Consider the following 22,343-nt stretch of genomic DNA (forward strand, 5'->3'; position numbering starts at 1 on the left):
CGATTTGCCAGTTTTAATTCGTCAATGACTTCCGGTGTAAACGAAAGTAGAATTAATGCATGTCGCTGATTAGGGTATGAAAAACACGTAGGATTTTGAGCTGATTTGTTGATCACTTGATGACCGGATATTCGAATATTCGTTCGGAAGGTTGACCGAATATTCGAATACCAAAAATGCTATTTGTTGCCATCCCTAATATTTTATAACCATGGTAATCCTAACCCTAACAATTAGTCAGTATATTATAGATTTAGCTGGGCAGATTAAGTCAATTATTCGGGAAAATACTGCATTTCGTGATGCAAGCATGACATTTGGCATGTGTACTCGTGTGAGCTTCCTTCTTTCAAAAAACACTGTTAGCCACTTGAAAATTCAATATGGCGGCCATTTTCACGATGGCCGCCACAGGAAGTTGATTTTTGACTTGAACAGACCTACGCCGAGTTCATTTCTGTCAATTTTGAGGAAAAGATATCTTTTAAAATGTTTTGAGTGTGCAAAACTTATTTTTGAGACACAATAAGACTGGTTTCAAAATCCAATATGGCGTCTTTTTTTCAAGATGGCCGCCGTTTTATGTGAAAGAACTAATTTGCCATTAATACTGACGTTCCTAGTTGAATCAATTTTAATGTTATAGTCGAATAACATATTTAGAGTGTTGAAGGACAGTTTTTATCTCGCTTGTGACTTTAGGAACTGACGGCGAACTAAGGCGTAACTTTTCCGGCGGGACGGTAATGACGACGACGGCGGTAGTGTCAACGTTAAGTTTGTATGTCTAGTCCTTATCTCAGAAACTACTCTGTATTTTGGTTGAAACTTCACACATGCCTTTGTGGCCATTAGGCGTTGTACCAAGCCAAGTTTCATAACTCTGACATAGTTTTTAACAGAATTATCTCCCTTTTTAACTTTGACTTTTCAACGTTAGGTCTTCGTATTAAGTATTTTTCTCAGAAACTATTAGGTTTATAGGGTTGAAACTTCACATGCGCCTTCATCGTCACTAGGCACTGTACAAAGCTATGTTCCATAACTCTGACATGAATGATAACAATATTATCCCCCTTTCAAAATTAGAAATTGTAACGTTGAGTTTTTGTGCCTCTACATGGAATGTTATTCAATTATGTCCCTTTATGGCCATCACTGCTGATTAGAACTTGTGGTACAGCTTTATATAACGCAGACATTTTTAAAATTTAAGTATATAGCAATCCACGTAGACACATCAATTTTGATAAACAGAAGACCTGCTTTGTGCATAGGTGAAAAATACAGATCTACTGTACTTGTTTCCCCTGGAAGGCATGTCTCAAGACTTTATATTTTTGCCAAATAGTTGTCACATTTGCAGCTGTATAAATCCATAAACGGGAGTCCAAAACGATTGCATTTACGCATAGAACAACATTGTTTTACATGCACATTTGGTCAGTTCTTTACAGCTATTTGCAACTGGTTGGTTGTTTTCCAGTGCATCTGCCAAAGGTCACATTGTTTCTCCCATCCCCATTCAGCAGGGTTTTCGACTTCCGTTTGGCAAAACAGTGCTTGTCCCCATATGCAACCAGCTAGGTATGCATCACACTTTGTGTGTTCGGCAAAGGCTGCTTGAGTTTGGGGAATAACATCATATGACCTCTGTTTTGGGGCAAACATGTCCAGTCTGACCAATAAAGATGAGTTAACGGGCTTTTTGAAAGAAGTAGGCTCAGACGAGTACACATGCCAAATTTCATGCTTGCATCACCAAATGCAGTATTGTTTCAGTTATCTGCCCAGCTATTTCTACATATTTTACATTAAATGCATGTGGACATGCAATAATATGCGTATTTTTGCCGTGTGCTCCGACTGATTGTTGAAAGAAACAGGCATGTGGTAACAAAATTATTTCAGTTAAAAAGATGCGTTGCGGGGTGTTACATTATTATGTTCAGTTGTAATAATATGCTCTTTGGTGCTAAACTCATTATGTTCAACTATGAGAATAAACAGTTTAGAGTTATGTTTAGTTGAGACAGTGTATAATTGAGTTGTACTCGCATTACTTTCAGCTGCAATGATATGCTCTTGGGTGTTATATTAATTATGTTCAGTTGTGACAAAGAACTGTTAAATGGTACTATCATTATGGTGTGTGCTGATTATACTTTCTTCAGTCAAATCAATGTGTTGTTCGGTGTAAAGGTCGTTATGTTCAGTTCTTAAAATAAACAGGCATGTGGTAACAAAATTATGTTCAGTTAAAATGATGTGTTGTGGGGTGCTACAATTATGTTCAGTTATAATGATATGCTGTTTGGTGCTCTGCTCATTATGTTCAACTATGAGAATAAACAGTTGAGTGGTACCATCATTATGTTTAGCTGTATTATTGAGTAATACTCACATTATTTTCAGTTGCAATGATATGCTCTTGGGTGTTATATTTATTATGTTCAGTTGTGAAAAAGAACTGTTAAATGGTACTATCATTATGTTGTGTGCTGATTATATTTTCTTCAGTCAAGTCAATAATTTTGTCACCACATGCCTGTTTCTTTTAAGAACTGAATATAACGACCTTTACACCGAACAACACATTGACTTGACTGAAGAAAATATAAATAATATTTCGAGTTAATAACACGGAAGTTCGACTTCGTATCTTGCCCTTTTATCCGCAAAGTTTGAACGTCTGTCCGTCTGCCAAAGGCCAAAAATGTAATGGACGACTTTTGAATCTTCAGAGTGGAATCATCTATCTACACATCCATATATTGTACCCAACATGCAGGGACTTGAACATATACTACCATACATCAATGTATAACCTACCATAGCCTCCAGATTTACTCCAGATTTCAAACTGTATTCAGGATATCAATATACCTTCATTTACATGTATACTCAACATCACTAATCTCGCGTGATCACTAATTTCGTGGTATTTGAGTTGCGCCACCTACGTGGTGTTTACCGGGGAAGTTCGTGGCCTATTTTACTCATGCTGGCGAAAAATGTTCCTACCTGCAGTTACATTGTTAAATATCTGTCAATATTTATTAAAATCGTATTTTTCACATATCTATTGCAAAAATCCACGAATTAAGCAAATATTTGCAATGTTTATAAGTTCGTCTACCAGCTGATCGGCATTTGTCCTCATTAATTATGCAAATTAAGCCCCGCCTATAGGTTAGAGGACACAAAATTTTACGTAACATCCCCCAGCTACACAAATTTAACGAAATTTCGGTATCAGGCGAAACATCAAAACGTCTTCACACGACGGATTTTAAGTGGGAGGAAGGGATGGGGGCCCCAGACCATCTCTTCAAAATACACCCATGATACTGAGCAGTGCATTTTAACATGTTAGATAACTATCAAATAGAAAATATTAAGTAATAGTACGATTCTTAGGCTCCGCTACATTATGACCACGCCCGCGACCTTGTGATTCACTTGCAAAATATCTGGTGTGTCCGCTGCCCAGAGGATAACATTTTCGATAGTGCCAATGTAAACAGATAATATAAAACGTTTAAATTGGCGTTTAATGACTTTTGAGTGTTCCTGTTAGTTTGACTTAGATAGCTTTTCAATGTTTGAATTATATTTAGTGGTTTTTAACCTATGATAGTTTGATTGACACAATTGTTGACCTATACCGCGACATTAGTGATGTGACGTCACATGATAACAATGGCTGACTATTGTTGTTGGAAATACACATGGATGTTTCTTGAATAATATCTTATTCTTTTTCACACAGTTATTGATGCATATGACATGAAATATTGTGGTAAAGACAAGAAATAAACTGTTGTGTTGTTTCTTGTTTAATGTCGTTACGTCGAATGTCAAGTACCGCGACATTACAGATGAACGGTATATAGTATGTTCAGGTGGTAGGGGCTCGAACTAGGTCGAAAACCTAGATATGGTCAAAATAGTGAAATATTCTAAGTTCCACCTTCTGTGACCTCTCCTCAAACTCTAGATTTGTCCACGTACCCGATCTTGGTTAAACTCATAACTACACGTTCATGTAGGGTTTGTCTACATTTCATTGCCATATGGGCTCAAACTAGGTCGAAACCCTTCCAGATTCCAGTTTATACTAATTTGTTTTAGCTCGATTGTGATGAAAGCTTTAAGCTTATCTGAACCATGAAAAGTCGTGACCCCAGTGGGGCTCGAACCCACGACCCCTGGATTGAGCTTAAATAGTGATATTTTTTATGAGCAAAATGCTGCCCGTTCATCTTAAATATATGACCCTGTAGGGCTACCCAATGGATACACCAGGTACCTAATCTTGGCCAGGACTATTCATCAACGTAAACTATTGTAGTAAGTAACTCGAAATTTCGAGATATGTAACTCGAAATTTCTACTTAATAACTCGAAATTTCGACTTAGTAACTCGAAATTTCGAGATATTAACTCGATATTTCGAGTTAATAACTCGAAACTTCGAGTTAATAAACAACATACACCTGGCACTAATGCTCTTCCGTAAACAACTAATGGTATCATAAAGTATTAATTATAAACAGTGTCTTATGATATCATGAAATATATTTAATGAAATTCAATAAAATGAAGTGAGGATATCTATCCCAAAATGAATTTAGGAAATCACAAACGTTACCACATACATTAATACATGTATCAGTTTCTGAACATCATATATATCTTGTAGAAATAAGAGTTAATAATGATGATAAACAAATTAATATCCACAGTTTTAATTTCTCCAGCATATATAGAACAACGTCTTGAAATTAACAATAAAGCATGTAGATTTATGTTTGAATGGCGAATGGTGAGGTAAAATTGCTGTTATAAGAGGGTTTTTATTGTTTCTGCTTTAAGCTACGGGGTATGCTTAACGTCCCTCAGACATCGGGTAATAGCTTTGACTACTGAGTGGGTATTACGGACAAGCGACTTACTAGATGTAACAGAACATTATATGTTATGTGATATGTACTTACTGCCGTAAAAAACATGTGGTCTACTAGTATAAGACAACTGGAGGACTTTCGCTAGTTATGTTGTACAGATAGGATTTGTCTAAAACTAAATTTTCCAGCATATGAGTTCACCAACAGTAAAAATAGAAAGAAATGCCAGAAGGTATTTTTGAGTTACGTTAGTCATGTGAATGGCTCATGAGGTTACTAAAACACATCGGGTAACAACAATCTTCAGAGAGGTAAAATGTGATTTATAACAGTTTGTGTTGTTTCTGTTGATTTCACACCGACGCAATCATCCGGGTCATGTGGCGACTACCTAGCTTTTGATGGCGAAGGAAGACCCCTACACCTTCAGCGCGGTTCCGAGCCAACAGCGGTGACGGTGAGTGGTTCGAAGTTAACGATCTTAACCACTCCACCGCGGAGGAAGACAGTAACTTAAACCAGACAGGTAATCCAGGAGAATAGAGACATTAACATAATAAGAAATCGAGGGATGTCTCCCGATCACCTTGTATTTTCAGGAACATCGGTTCAAAATGAAGCAATGGGATCAGAGTAAGACCTGAACTAGTTTCGATGGTGAAACCTAACTCAGACCTACAAGTATAGCATAAAATTTATTTTGGTTACCTGTTTAAACATATACAACAAGAAATTTTAATTTGTGAAACAGTTTTAAAAATACAGCACAAATTTAACAATATACATAGAGATAAATTGTAAATGAGAGGCCCCAACAAAAACCTTTTTCAAGATGTGTAAACAGTTTAAGTTGTAAACTAATGTTGATATCTGAAGTTACCCGATTACTTTGTTTACAACAATAAATAAAACACCTTATAGTTTGTTTAAGGTAGTTGACTTGTAAGGAAAATCATCAAATAAAGTAATTTCCATATGCTTTTTCAGCATTTATTCGTTTTCAAGGAAAGCAATGCTCGTGATAGTTCCATCCAGAGAATGCTGAATTGCTTAAGATATATTACATAGAGTAATTACCTATCAGCTACCTCAAAATGTTGTAATTACAACCACTACCTTAAAACATTGTAATTATATTTGATGACAATGAATTTCTGTGTTACATTATTTGAAGCAAAGTACTCCTGAACAGTAAGAGAAATTCTCCAAAATGACTAAAGCATACAAAACACTTTCAAAATGATTCTTTGAAGTGATAAATATACGCAATCTAGCTACTTTGTTACACAAACGTTATACCAATTTACATGTAACTTTTTTGTTAATTCTCATTGTTGGATATATAAATTTTACATTTTAATATATAAATTTTGTGTAAACCAATGTATCACCATAATGATTGAGAAAATAAGAAACTTTGGCTTGAAGATCAAAACTCATTAACGTTTCTTAATGTCGTAAATTTTCTTCAAAAGAATTTATGCATTATTTTACATATTCTTCATGCACTACTAAATTTTCTATCAAGGCCTCACTACAACTTACAAAATAACTGTCAGTGTAAGCCATGAGAAAAGTGTGCATATTGTATATTGAATACAAAAGGATTTAAACAAATGTAGGTCATATTTTGTCTGCCTGATCGGTTGTTGGAAAAAGGACATATCTGATTTTTCTTTCATTTTTGACCAGTGTTTTATGTTGGCTTCAGTTCATTGGTCAATTCAGAGTTGCTCCCCTTAGATGTTTTTTGGTAGGTACCATCTCTAACATACAGAAAACAACCAAATCTAACTAGACGACAGCGTCTCACACAAAAAAAAACAACAACATGAAAACTAGCTTTCTAATACAATGAAACATACACGTGTGTATTTCAAATCTTTTCTTCACAAAAGCATAAAATGTATACAGAAATCTCTGTCATCATTCCATTAAACCATGGAAGGGTATGTAGGGTTTATATAAGGTGATCCTAATTATTCGTAAATTTTGATGTAAATGACAACATGAAAAAATAAGTCACATGAAACAGGAAACACCAAAACGAACTCTTCTTCTAAACTGCGTACTAAAATATTTACCGTAAGTCATAACGAAGGGTTCTTTTTAAAGATTTGTCCTATATATTGAGAAAAAAATCAAATAAATCTAAACCACAGAAAGAATGGGTTGTTTTACATTAAAACTGTACACAACATTGTTACACTCTACAAAGCTGTTAGATACACTTTACTCCCGGAAAAGGACGACATAAAGGGTCACAGTTGGACGTTTCAATGCCTTTAAAGACTGTGATCATTTATTTGGAAAGAACTGTAACATAATTTCGCTTTGATGCTTTGCAATAAAGTCTCAGTGCTGAAAGTTCACATAACTAAATGGAACGTAGTTTAAAGTAATTGTTTATTTTTATTTATTTACAAATGACATTCATTTTTAAAGGAAGACAACTTTTTGAGAATATTTTAAGTATCCAGTCGTACGGGACATGGTAAAACATGTATTGGGCAGGTAGATTGTTGGTATAAATGTTTTTTGTTTGCCAGATATTTTCTGTGTTTTGATGATATACTTTTATACCTTAAAAGATTTATAAAGACTACAGTCACAATGTTGGTGTTTTGTACACAAAATGCCGACAAAAGGCGATACTTTTGGTAATTGGGAAATAATTTCTGCAGCAGTATTTTCATGCTTTATTAAACATATAGATTTATAGATTATACATCAGTGCAAAAAAGCAAGTTAATTTACATGTTGCCATCAACTTTAAACAAGAGTGCCAGAATGTCACAATATACGCCCGTCACAGCAAATTTCTTTACTTTAGCACCTGTATTTGCAAATGGAATTTTAATTTTGTGGTTGTTTAGTAATCATTGTAAGTCTTTTGTTTTTATAAGTCCACCAAAAAACTCCTTACCAGGTAGTTTGTTTGTTTGTTTTGGGTTTAACGCCGTTTTTCAACAGTATTTCAATCATGTAACGGCGGGCAGTTAACCTAACCAGTGTTCCTGGGTTCTGTACCAGTACAAACCTGTTCTCCGCAAGTAACTGCCAACTTCCCCACATGAATTATCAGAGGTGGAGGACTAATGATTTCAGACACAATGTCGTTTATCAAATAGTCACGGAGAACATACGCCCCGCCCGAGGATCGAACTCGCGACCCCGCGATCCGTAGACCAACGCTCTTACCTACTGAGCTAAGCGGGCGGGCTACCAGGTAGTGATACCTTAAAATACACCTAAAATTTGAAAGTAACATCTATGTTGTACCACAGAAAAGTGGTCTTGTTTTTTCCCTACGGTCAATTATAAAAAAGTTACAATATAAGTTATTTATAGTAACAACTAAGGGAAGGTAATCTTAAAAAAAAAATCCAAAAAAAATTGTAAGTCCACACAAAAATCGTTACCAGGTAGAGATTGGTCAAAATACACCCCATAATTGGATGTAGCATGCATGTTGTACTACAGAAAAGTGGTCTCGATTTTTCCCTACGACTAGTAATGAAAAAGTTACAATATAAGCTATTTATAGTAACAACAAAGGGACACTTCGTCTCATGATGGTGTATAATTGTGCCAAGCTACATCAAAATCCCTCCATGCTTGAAAAAGAAATGCTGCGGACAAAGTTCTGACCTTTGGCCTCTAAGTGTGGCCTTGACCTTAGACCTAGGGACCTGGTTCTTGCGCATGACACTACGACTCGTGGTGGTGAACATTTGTGCCAAGTTATATCAAAATCCCTCTATGCATGAAGAAGAAATGCTCCGGACAAGGTTTTCATTCTTGTATCCTTTGACCTCTAAGTGTGACCTTGACCTTAGACCTAGGGACCTGGTTCTTGCGCATGACACTCCGCCTTGTGGTGGTGAACATTTGTGCCAAGTTATATCAAAATCCCTCTATGCATGAAGAAGATATGCTCCGGACAAAGTTTTCTTTCTTGTGTCCTTTGACCTCTAAGTGTGACCTTGACCTTAGACCTAGGGACCTGGTTCTTGCGCATGACACTCCGTCTCATAATGATGAACAACTGTGCCAACTTTCATCAAAATCCCTCCATGCATGAAGAAGATATGCTCCGGACAAAGTCATTCTTGAATTTGACCTTTGACCTCTAAGTGTGACCTTGACCTTAGACCTAGGGACCTGGTCCTTGCGCATGACACTCCGTCTCATGATGGTGAACAACTGTGCCAAGTTTCATCAAAATCCCTCCTTGCATGTAGAAGATATGCTCCGGACAAAGTCTGTGGACGCCGCCCGCCCGCCCGCCCGCCCGCCAGGGGCTTTCCCATTATACGTCCCGTTTTTCAAACGGGCGTATAAAAAAACACTCTGAAAGTCAAGGGCCAGTTATGTAAATCCTGCGTACCCAATAGCTGTGATAATACCAATATATAGATAACAATACTTTTGTATCAAAGTACCAATGTATGTTACACCAGATCAGCATAGTAAAATGACAGGGAAGCTTTGTCTTTCCGGCCGCGGGACGGTACTTATTTCATTTATACTTCCTGTTTATATCTAGGGTGAAGGTCATTTAACAGCTGATTAAAACTAACAGCTGATTAAAACTGTACATTTTAATTGGTGGATGAAAAATTCCACAAGTTTCCGAATGGAATAGATAGGGGTGTGCAGGTGCTCTGAGCTGTACTGCTAGACAGTATAATCCGTCGCAATGCTCCTGTGGAAAAAGCTTGTAAAACGTCTTAAACCTGAATCCCCTGCGGCAGGGTTCGACTCTGCCACTCTGATACGGAGTGATCTCCCGTAAACGATTAGTCAACTCGTCCCCAGTCAACTTGTCCACATTTGGGTCATTTCGTATCCCTTGACGATTCAAAATGGTCATTTCGCTCCCCACTCCACCCCCCCCCCCCCGCCCCCTACCACCACCAACCACCCTCCCGACTTTTCGGCCCCCTTTTTTTTAGTCTTATTTTTTGTTAAAGTTTCCTAGATTATGATTAATATAATTATGATGTAAAATATGTGTTCTGTAAAATATGTTCTACATAAAAACATAACTTTAAAAACTACATTTTGTTTTGCTTTATAAATACCCGATCGTATGTGAAAATGCAGAGTGCACGTTTCGTAGCTTAAAGTGTGCATTGACTAATGCGACCGTGAATCTTTTTAAAGATACTTCTTGTTAAATATTGGGGTTCTTATTTGTTCTAACATTTTGAAACAAGTTACTAATTTACAAATGAAATTATAAACGTATGTGAAATCATACTTGAACCAGCGTGAAACTTATGCATCAACTTAAGTTATACTCCACTCTATTCATTTGTACATGAATTACGACAAAAATCAGAATGTCAGAAGAGAAAAACATATTGGTGTCAAGAGATATTTACACTTATTATGTTGTATGTATAATGCATTCTTTATACTACATGTATGTACATATCAATATAATGACAAGTTTTTTAATTGCACGCATTCACATAATGTACGGAATAAGGTCATGATATGTGCATGACACTACATGTTGTATGGGAAACAGACATGTATGCACTTCAGGTACAAATATCTTAACTGAAATGTACTACTCCCGCAGCATGTTTATATTATTGTTTGATTGTTATGGTTCTCATGCATCGTTGAACTCAAAAAGGTTGTCAATGACAGAAGTTAAGTGCATACTGTAATGTTTTACAAAAACATTTTCTGTATTGAAACGTTTTAATGAAGAAAAATCATAATTATCAAACACGTTATCGTGTGCGTTATCGTGCGGGGTTTATATATTGTTGTATGTATGTTTATTTTCCAACATAATGTTCCTGCACATTTCATATCGCAAGCTGGGGTTACTGCAGTCCCTTTTTGCTTTAGCGCAGGGTTGGTTTCAGGCTTTTGCCGACAGCAATTGCCCATCAATCTATCTTTATTTCAACACTCTGAAGATACCGACGCCAGATTTGACCTTTGCTTCTTTCTCAGATCGGACGAGAGGTCCTTGTACGTTTTCGTCGAAGATTCTGGAGAGTACTTTCCCCTCGATGAGCAGAACACAATTTCTGAAAATGTCTTCCTGAACTTCTGACTCATAAAACAGTAGATTAGGAACATGACCGGATAGCTAATGTATTTTATAAGTAAAATGAACACAACACTGCTTCCAAGATGGTTGCGCATGACGTCACCATTTGTATGGGATTGGTATAATGTAAAACTGACTGCGAACGGAATCTCCACCAACCAGATCATGCTGACAACGACAAAAATCATCCAACTAGTCATTCGTCTGCCAGTGACCAGTTTGGTTTTGGATAGCAAGTCTTTGCCTTTCGAGTCATCTTTTTGATCAAATGATTCATCAGTGAGAGTCTTTCGTTCTTTTTCTGTTTTCTTTAGTTTGTACAAAAGTCCGAAGTCAGGAAATGTTATGAGAAACCATGGTAATAACGACGTAAAAATGATTTGAATCCATGTATGAAAGTTGCAGAAAGACTCTGACAAATGTGACCTCGTCTGCTGCAAGTGACAGGATATAATTGTTGTGTTTGGATCCATTAGCGACGGCGAAGAGAGTGGAATATAAGTATACTCGAACATTGCCGGAGTGTACACCAATGCAGATAGGATATATATCCCTATAATTGTTATGTACGTGCGGGTCAGTGTTATGGTAGATTTTGCATGTAGAGGGCGCCATACCGAAAAACAGCGCATGAACGCTAGAGCGACGGTTGACCATAACGATGCCATGTTACACAGAAGAGGGAATACGTGTACAAGGTTGAAAAACACCCGACACCAGGCAAATGGTATGAAGTCCTCGTAGAAGCCAAAGGTGTAGAAGTACACAAAAGGAATGACTGGGAGAACTATGGCGAGTGTGTCGGATATAGCGATGCAGATAAGCAGGGTGTTAGCTGGTGAACGCATGTGTCTCTTGAGCAATATCCATACCATGAGGAAATTGACGAACAATATGACGAGAGCGAGAGGTGGTACGGCATATCCAAACACTGGAACAGCGTATTCTGGAGAGAACATAACGTTTAGATGCTCAGGCTTTTGATCCATGTCTTCAAGATTTTAATGACGTCACAGGGTGAAAAGCCTGAAATAAATTTGAGAAAATAAAGTAAACTTCTAATGTTTAATTCACCTTTTCTGTACCAGCGTTTTTGAATAGTTTATAAATTATTCATATCATATAATTTAAAACGGTTCTACCCGAACAGTGGCATTGTTGATTAGTTTTGAATGTATCATCGACTGAATTTTTCAATCTCCGATTTAGTATGCAATTATGATAAAAGTTCATTTTCGTTGCTGATTTTTCGCAAATAAAATAAATTTGTGAAAAGATCCGTCAGACAAACAGGACGCAACCAAGCAACATAATTATAGTAGACTCGATTTGACTGAGTCAGTTCGTTAGAGGTAATAACATGTACAACTCTCCTCACTCCCCTGGCATCGGCTTAAGCGGAATTCTATTACAGTAAAAGTGAATGCTTTCCCTGATCACAAAGGAACAGAAAATGAAGCAACACTGAGACCATGTATGTGACGACTTTTTTAAAAACGGCGCACGTCACAAGACCGCTGTTGTGATAGTTAATAAAAGTTGTGAAATCTTCAAAAGTTCAAAAGTCTATACCTTCAGTCCGTCTTATAGTTAGAAAGGGGGAAACGCTGTATAATTCATACCCCGTATAAAAGTTCATAATTTCTTTCAGCGCATCTTAGTTGGCAAAACAAAAAACGCAGTATTTTCATTTTAAAATCTATTTCTGGAGCGTATTTTAGTCAGCAAGAAAAGAACACGCAATATTTTTAGATTTATAGGCTTTTACATCAATGCATGTTAGCAAAATTCTACATTTTCTTATAAAAGTCCGACTTCATGGGCCAAAATGTGCACAGAATTTCCAAGGGTAGAATTCTTTTAGTTACAACATAAAAAATTTAGATGTCTGGAAATAAATGCTAGCTTTAAAACTTAATTACTGACACACTATATGTTACGGATACACATGAAAATTTGCTGTTTTTACTACTTTTTACGATGAAAATCGAAAACCGTTTGTAACGCTTTTACTCCAGGTAAACTGTCTCCATTATAAATATCCATATTTAGAAGTCATAATTCACTACTTCCTTTATAGCGCTATTTGTTACAACGACGGAAAATGTCTTTACTGTCACGGCGGTCCGGGGTTCGATTCCCGACATGGTTTTTTTTTTTTTTTTCTTGATTTGGAATTTTTAAAATATTTTAGAAACAAAAACTCATATTCTAATGATCATAATATGACCAAATTTCAATTTGAAAGAAAGATTACTTTTTAGACAAATCTGGAGGTCAATGCCTTTAATTGGAGCATAATTAACTAAAGTTATTGATATCTTATTATTATTCCATTTGACTTTTCAACCACATGGTCAGCTTTTAACGAGAATTTGCAAGAATTCTCTCCCTTAATTGTTGACTGTGTGGAAGCAATTCTCTTCAAACTGGATTGCCTCCCTTACATTAGCTAAAGTCGTGTCATTCCTGACCTAAGTCAATAATTCTTTGTTATGGATTTTGCATTGATCTAATATTTGGCTTTAAGTAACCGTAATACACGGAAATTAAGGTCGCATGTTACTCCATAGAAAGCATCAAAACATGTAGCCAGTTTTTGATATAAATCATGTTGTTTTATAGATTCATATAGAAGCATTACTTATGTAAAAAAAAAACATTATGTAAGCTTTTTATATTGTAAAATTCGTGTTGTCATGTTACAGAAAATGAAAACATTTAAATAAATTTCTTTTCTTTTGAAAATTTGAATCCCGCCAAATATTGAAATCTGAAAATTATTTCATAAACGAGCTTTCCCACAAACACATGTGTACATAATAGTTTTCCTCGAGAAAAACGAAACTTGTGTGAAGATACATGTATTCCCATTTTGACTGATTTTTCTTGTCCATATAACGGTACTTTTGTTTAACTTTCATGCCTAAAATTTACACTTTAAAACGTGATAAAATAAAGTAATAAACTAAGCAATACTGTATTTGACAGGCAATGGCAAAGAAAACCCCGAGCAATTTAACAAACATAAAAAACATACCTGTTACTAAAACACGCACATACATGTTTTATTAACTGGTCTTGATCCAAGGTTTTTCATAGAAATCAAAGAAAGAAAGAATCTATTGAATTATGAATCAAGTTTCTGATTTTTTTTTCTGATCAGCATTGGTGTATGTGTATCATAGAGATCCTAACTCATTTTTTAAACAATTAGCTCTGATTCATCCTGTCTACTTATTTATAGTGTTTAAGTTACTTGATTATACATAAATCAAATATGCCATTCAGATATGTGTTTGTACATACTGTACAATTTATCATGAAATCAAATTTATCGTGTAAACTAAAGTCTTTAGCTGTAAAGGTGGCTGTTTTTCATGCTTTCCACGAACAAAACCGTGACAAAAAATGTAGGTCGTACTAAAGAGATAATCCTGCCGTGCAAACTCATGAAAAGCGTGCCAGTTTTTGTTTTCAAGCTTTGATTTCATTTCTATTTTTTAAAATAGACATGATATTGCGCGTCTGTTAATTTCACCCTTTCTTTGCACATCGTGGAAACTATGCTGTGTCTTTTGTTTAAATAAATGTACACATCCTCTCCCCCTCTTACCAGCTTTCAGTGAGCGCCTAACTTGCAAATTACACTATTTCATTAGAAAATTATTCTTTGAAGTAGTTTTTCTCCTGTCTTCGAATGTATGATTCAATATTTCAATATTTCATATTTCAAAGATATCTAGCTTTCAGTCGGAAATTACGTAATTTATGTTGATTCGTATTGTTCTCATAAACAGTTTGGTGAAAAATCAAAGCTCTGTTCTATTCTGTTATATTCTGTTCTTTTCATCTTTTTTTTTTTTTTTTTTGACTAATAAGACAATTATGAACGTTATTATTTCAAAAGACTACAATGAATCGTACGTCAGTTGTTGATGTATGCAGTTCCGTAGATAAACACGGTTCAGATTACATCAGAACTTTAAGAAATCCAGAAGTTTTTTATTTCTGGATATAATTTGAAGTAAAATGGAAGCAAGAAGCCGTTCCCCCATTACACTTAAAGCTATATTATTGTATTGTTTATAAAGTCAAGAATACCTACATATGTGATAATAAATTGTCATGCTTTGTAAAATATGATTTATTTGCCTCTAAAGTAAGAGAAATTTAAAAGTTTACTGTTTTTCACTATATGTTCAATATAAGCGATGGTGATACTTTTAAAACAAAGTTGGAAACAAGAAGATGTTCAGTTAGAATAAATATTTTCACATCAAATTGAAGAGAAGAAATTGAAGTTTACTGTCATATCTAAAAAAATATTCACAAACCAAAAGAAATATTTGAAATTAATCATTAAAAATAAATTTCCTATATAATCTATTGCTCGATGTAATATCTATAGGGAAACCAATATTGATTATCGGATAAGTTTCAAGGGAGACAACCTACTTTGATAAGCCAGTCAAATATAATAAAAGCTGGGGATGCAATACATTTTCATGTTCATAAAAAACAAAATCATGTACGGTCTTAGTTAATAGGCAACACGACATATTAGGACTTCTTACAAATCCAAAATCACGTTTATTTGCAAGAAGTCCAAATGCGGCTTATACCCATCTAAAAGCACGGAAGTAACATTCATTCTTATATTTACATTTTTACATTATAACTTGCTATATACAAAAAGAAGAGATTATCAGAAAATCAAAATGTTAGGATTGCGATCTCTTCAACATCTAAATAGAACAGCCAAAATGCCCCGCCCACGTTAACTTGTAATTCGCCTTTTATTTTATTTTAAAAATATTCTTAAAACCTGGTTAGGGTTTGGCATTTACCCTCAGAAAAAATAGTTTAGCTATAATTTAATGTTCTTTAAGAAAATTATTGTCCAATTTTTAAGAGAGTTTATGTGAATGACATCAGCTCGCGGAAAGGGCCAGCACCAATGTTGTTACGCTTTTATCTTTGTAGTCATAACACAGACAGTGCAAGTAAATATAGCAATTTTAACTGCAAATTAAACAAGCGGTCTCTGTTCTCAAACGTTTGACTGTAACTGAATGTGTGTTTAATGGTGGCTTGGGAGCCTTTTAGAACTCTTTCAGTTGTTTGGGAGCTGGTTAGATGAATATTTTAAGTGCTAAGCAATGATTTATAATCTTTTGAAGTGTGTGCAAGCGTTTTAACACTTGTGGTCTAAGTATTCATCAATTTATTTATCGGTGTCAGAAAATGAACGGTTTATAACAAATGGTAGTTCGGGTTTTAATTTTGGATTCTAGGGATATATACACAATCCCTGTCTTGAAATGTGAAAAAAATGAGATTTTTTTTACTGCTCTCTGATTCTTCATCGAATACAACGTTAACATTCTCTGACACAATGTATAACTGTGCACTTAAATATAAACCATAAAGTGCCAAACTAGCTATAGTTGAACATAAGAATTAGATGGATTCATTCTAAATCTAAAAGGTGGCCGTGCATTGCGTATATATTTGATTTCATTTATGCGACAAATTATGTACATCACTAACTTGGCATCATACATTTTGAATATTCAAAGACAGTTTGATAACTTGTGACATTATACTGAAAAACAACTAAACCGTGTATTTTCAGCAAGGACCTTTTATCTATAAACCTATGTCTACTTATGATTCATGGGTATTTCTGAATTTCGGTTGCCATGACAACACGATGACTTTCAAGTATTTGAAATCGGCGTGAAGTTGGCAGTACAACAGTGGCAGCAGTAGTAGCAGTTAACTGCTACTACTGCCAGTAGTTACAGCAGTTAACTGCTGCTACTGCCAGCAGTTACAGCAGTTAACTGCTACTACTGCCAGCAGTTACAGCAGTTAATAAGTTGTTACACTAGTTTATGTTACTGACATTAGATATTTTGTTTCCCTTTCTTCACAATAGACATTCATATCAGTACATCAAAATGCTGTCTGATATTGCCATTTTCCCTTTATTTACTGTTATTTTACAGAGGGATGCGCTCCCTGTCCCCACACTCATGCTCCTACGCACATGGTAAAGTAAGTTTCAACGAGTTTGATGTAATTAATTCCCCTGATTTACTCGTTATGAAAATGAAAGTAGAAAAATCGCGATTTTCCAGACAGTAACATGTAAATGGTTTTGTAAGTACGTTTTCTTAATAAAATGAATAAATGTATTTTATAGGCATAAATATTCATTGGATTATCTTTAATAATTATTGAAGTGAAGATAAGAATAAATATTGACAAAAAGTTGCTTGCGATAAAATCGGATTTCCTGGCTCCGTATAGACAATTACAATGATTTATGTATCAATCCTTCGCACAAAGTAGATTTGGAAAACGAGGAAAGTTTGGGGGTCCCCAGCCCCGCCCAAGACCTTTATTAGCGGATCGGACCGGGTGGCCGTTGTAGAGAGGGTTGTCCCCCACCAGGCACGGGTGGCCGACATTCCAGGAAAACTCTTGTTTGGGAGGAACCCGGGTCGAGGTGTTAGGCGGGGGTGGGTCGGGGGTGGCCTAAAATCGTTCCAGCAGTTAATAGGAGGTCCCTAAGGGACCTTTATCTAGGGTTGAGACCGGGTGGCCGTTGTAGAGGGTGGCGGTCTATGGGGGGGGGCGGGGGGGGCAGTATAGTGGCTATTCCGGGAAAACTCTTGTTTACTCGCGAGCGGGTCTCAAAGTTGGTTTCAGGCCATTTTCGGAATTTTTCAATTTTTCCAGTTTGGACGCCCCCCAGCTCCGCCCCAGACCTTTATTAGCGGATCGGACCGTGTGGCCGTTGTAGAGAGGGTTGTCCCCCACCAGGCACGTGTGGCCGCCATTCCGGGAAAACTCTTGTTTGGGAGGAACCCGGGTCGAGGTGTGAGGCGGGGATGGGTCGGGGGTGGCCTAAAATCGTTCCAGCAGTTAATAGGAGGTCGCTACGGGACCTTTATCTAGGGTTGAGACCGGATGGCCGTTGTAGAGGGTGGCGGTCTGTGGCGGGCCAGCATAATGGCTATTCCGGGAAGACTCTTGTTTACTCGCGAGCTGGTCTCAAAGTTGGTTTCAGGCCATTTTCGGAATTTTTCAATTTTTCCAGTTTGGACGCCCCCAGCTCCGCCCCAGACCTTTATTAGAGGATCGGACCGGGTGGTCGTTGTAGAGAGGGTTGTCCCCCACCAGGCACGTGTGGCTGCCATTCCGGGAAAACTCTTGTTTGGGAGGAACCCGAGCCGAGGCCGGGCGGTGTTTGCCTGGAAAACTTTTGTTTTTAAGAAGTCGGGGCGGAGTGTGGTTGGAGTGGCTTTCTTTCAGCAGTAAATACACCAGAAATATATACGAAACTTGTTTATTGCTCTTGTTGGCTGTAACAAGAACCTTGTTAATTGCTGTCGTAAACCATTTTACTGCTAGCAGTAACAGGAACCTGGTAAATCACTTTCATAAAATATTTAACCGCTGGTAGTTACGGGTAGAAAACTGGTATACAGCTCTTATAAACCATTTGACTGCTGACAGTAACACAAGAAAACTCGGAAACTGCTTTCATTGGTCATTTCACTGCTTGAAGTAACAGAAGTCTGGTAAACTGCTCTCATGGACCACTTAACTGCTGGCACAAACATAATTGAGACTGCTGGTCTTACATAATTTATATGAGAATTTTAAACTGCTCGTATATACATTGTACCAGTTAACTGCTAGCAATAACAGACATATAAACCTGATCAACTGTTCAAATAAACCATACTGATAAACTGTTCTTAATCATACTTAAATGCTGGCAGTTACATATATAGGAGACTGGTAAACGTTCTTATAAGCTATTTAACTGCTGACAGTAAAATAGTAAGAAAAATGACGAGACTGCTCATTAATACTGTTTTATTGCTGGGGGTTGCATATCCTGCTCTTAAAAACATCATTTAACTACCTGTAGTAACATATACATGAAACTGATGAAAGTAATCGCAGAAACATTTTTTAACTATTGGCAGTAACATCTATCTGACACTGATACCAGATATCGTCATTTAACTTCTATCATTATATCATATAATGTTTATAGGAAATATAGAAAACTCAAAAATTCGTATATTTTAACAGCTGTCAATATCATATAGAAAACAGCTGAAACTGTAGTAAGTGACAATATGTAACTGCTGGCAGTGACATACACAAAGAAATGATAAAGCATGTCGTAGAAACATCATTTACCTGCTGGCGATAACATCTGTAACGGGCTGAGGAGTGTACGAATCCCGACTCGGCACTTTTCCCGCTTCATTATCGTGGAATAAGCACAGATGTAAAATCATTGCACATAACACTTAGCAACAGAACAAAACAAGTCTTTGGCAATGTCCGTAAAAGAAATGACCATTGAGTAATTTTGTAACAAAAAAAATTGAATATCCTTGGACGTTGCACTTGCGCGATCCAATAACATTAAATTTAATAAGAAAAACTGAACGCGCACGAGACTACGTTTACAAGCTTGAAGATAGAAATAGATTAAGAACGCTTCAGTACACGATACGGACAAATGCATGTGTGAAGGGTAGGTTTGACGGCCTATTACACATCTGTATTATGCCATTCCCATCACCTAACTGTAATGCAGCTTTATTAACTGTTGTAACTGCTGGCAGTGGTAGCAGTTAACTCGTGTTAGTACACACGATGAATTGCTGTCACTGCTGGAAGTTAACTGCGATACGCAATAAACTGCTGTAACTGCTGGCAGTAGCAGCAGTTAACTGCTCCTACTGCTGTACTGCCAACTTCACGCTGATGTATTATAAATCATTTATTATGCAATATTTATTTTATGTCACTAATACAGGATTTTCTCATGGAATGGCTCATATGCTTTTCCTGCTCTTGGTGCACTTTCAGTTTTATTAAGTATTCTATATTTTGTAGGCATGAATCTGTATTATACATTTCAAGAGCCTTTTCAGAAATTTTCGGACGTTAAATGCACTCATGCTTCATTTGAAATAGCACTCATGCTTCATTTGAAATATAAATTGCTATTTTCATTAAATGATAATTTCCTTACAAAAGAAGAAAAGAACTTTCAGAACAGGTTTAGTTTTGTTAGAAAAAAAGTCTATGTTAGCCATGCTTCATGAACAGTTTCAAGCGGAAGTTTGTAAAACTTTTTATTTGAACTTATAAAAATTCATAAGAAAATAGTCACTTTTTATTCTTTAGACAGATGACAGTTCTAAGAATTAGTAAAAGCTGGAAATCTGAAAAAAATACAGTGCAGGTAAGTGTACGGGAGTAACGAAATAAAATGTTTTAACGACCAGCCTCGAAGTTTACAAGAATAACTGCCGACTTCGTAATTATGAAATTCAATACAATTAAAATGAAAATCAAAAGTAGATTTGCTATGAGAGAGAAAAAAAAAACGTGATAGGAAATTTCAAAATATTGTATTATACTCACGGTTCGGAGAGTCTATATCCGGATAACTTCTGCTAAGCGCGTGCTGATTTACCGCGGAAATATCAGAAGTCTTCCGTTTTATACTCCAAACGGTTCTCAGTTCTGTCGCGCACATTTTATGAGTCACACAAAAGCAAACGTGACAATTCTGATAATTCCAATAAATGACCAGAACTTTCTGCGGACCAGTTTGTAACTCGGTTATCGAGAGGAAAACAAAGCAAAGCAGTGTTTCTGACGTCAAAGACAACAATTTCTTGTGCATGTGTTTGTTTGACATGGAGATATATAATTGATCGAAGACTGATAAGATAGATAGACAGAATTCAGGCAAACAAAACAATTAAGAATGGTAGAAAGAAGTATTTTCCTTAAAAATGAAAGCTACTGGGCTGTGCTTTTCTATTATTTCTTATAAGACAATTAAAAAATCTGAAATATGAGAAATATTGTCTAAGTGGTGGCCTTATCTGACCCTTTCTTCCACAGATTGGGACTAAATGGAAGTGATTAGGACTATAAAAGATTGTGTTAGACAAGAAGATTCATAATTAACGGTCATTTTCTCGTTATTCTTTTTTATTATTCCTGGTTATAATGGTCTAACAATTTTTGGTTGGGTCAGTTGAAGTCATTCTTTGATGGTTAAGGAATTTCAGGCTCGGATGCGCAACTGGAAAAAATAAATCTGTAATAAGATCCCTTGAAAACATGGAATGCAACCAGGCAAAATAATAAATTAGTCTGATCATGATAAGTAATAAAAAATGAAAGTACAACACCTCTCACGTTCTTCTGGTACCGGCTTAAGTGAAATTTTATTACAAATATATTAAATGGACTACATGATCCCAAAGTACAAGAAAATGTAACACTGAATAAAAAAACGCCGACCTTCAGCAACATTATTAAAGAGTTAAAATTTAGGGAGGAAGAATTTATTCTTATCTTTATACATCATTTCAAAATGGAACTTAATTCATTTTATTACTTCCAACGTGTTTTAAGATAATAAAAATAATTTTCGTTTGATTTACGTAAAAAAGTGGTGAATTTCGGAATGTTCAATCGTATTTTAAGTTAATGGACCCGTAATGAATATCGGTAATTACCTAAATGACGTATTTTCTCCGTACAGGACTTCGGCATTTTACCAAGGTTATATACTGTTTGGTTTGCCAAAAATCTACTTATGATCATAGTTTGGATTTCAATACTGCAGAAGATGTGCGTGAAATTAGCCAGAGTAGCCAGAGTAGCCAGAGTTCAGCCAGAGTTCGGCCAGAGTTCAGCCAGAGTAGCCAGAGTTCAGCCAGAGTTCAGCCAGAGTTTAGCCAGAGTAGCCAGAGAAGTCAAAACTCTGGTTACTCTGGCTAGCCAGAGTAGCCAGAGTTCAGCCAGAGAAGTCAAAACTCTGGTTACTCTGGCTGGCCAGAGTAGCCAGAGTTCAGCCAGAGTTCAGCCAGAGAAGTCATAACTCTGGTTACTCTGGCTGGCCAGAGTAGCCAGAGTTCAGCCAGAGTTCAGCCAGAGAAGTCATAACTCAGGTTACTCTGGCTGGCCAGAGTAGTCAGAGTTCAGTCAGAGTAGCCATAATTCTGGTTACTCTGGCTAGCCAGAGTAGCCAGAGTTCAGCTGGAGTAGCCAGAACTCTGGTTAGTTACTCTGGCTGGCCAGAGTAGCCAGAGTTAAGCAAGAATTCATCCAGTATCCAGAACTCTGGTTACTCTGGCTGGCCAGAGTAGCCATAATTCAACCAGAGTAGGCAGAGTTTTCTAGATTTTTAACATGTTCTGGCTACTCTGTTCAGCCAAAGTACCAACAGTAGCCCGAGTCACCAGATATCATTTGCTCTGGTCACTCTGGCTGTTTCTAACAGAGTA

General features: G+C 36.4%; 2 protein-coding genes across 2 annotated transcripts in view; both read right to left on the reverse strand.

The window, feature by feature from the left end:
• The window catches only part of LOC123552385 (armadillo repeat-containing protein 2-like), a 465,377-nt gene that overhangs the window by 375,327 nt on the left and 67,707 nt on the right, over positions 1–22,343 (reverse strand). The gene's annotated exons all lie outside the window — the stretch shown is intronic.
• LOC123553565 (sex peptide receptor-like) lies at positions 9,928–20,559 on the reverse strand. The gene is made up of 2 exons (XM_045343265.2): positions 20,461–20,559; positions 9,928–12,015 (listed from the first exon to the last, which is right to left on the reverse strand). Exon 2 carries the CDS (start codon positions 11,976–11,978, stop codon positions 10,839–10,841), a length of 1,140 nt encoding a protein of 379 aa, XP_045199200.1. The 5' UTR covers positions 11,979–12,015; positions 20,461–20,559; the 3' UTR covers positions 9,928–10,838.

The sequence above is a fragment of the Mercenaria mercenaria genome, chromosome 4 (genome assembly GCF_021730395.1).
Source record: "Mercenaria mercenaria strain notata chromosome 4, MADL_Memer_1, whole genome shotgun sequence".
NCBI lineage: Eukaryota > Metazoa > Mollusca > Bivalvia > Venerida > Veneridae > Mercenaria > Mercenaria mercenaria.

Coding starts and splice junctions, on each gene's coding strand:
- LOC123553565 (XM_045343265.2), bottom strand. CDS start 11,978: ATGGATCAAAAGCCTGAGCATCTAAACGTTATGTTCTCTCCAGAATAC.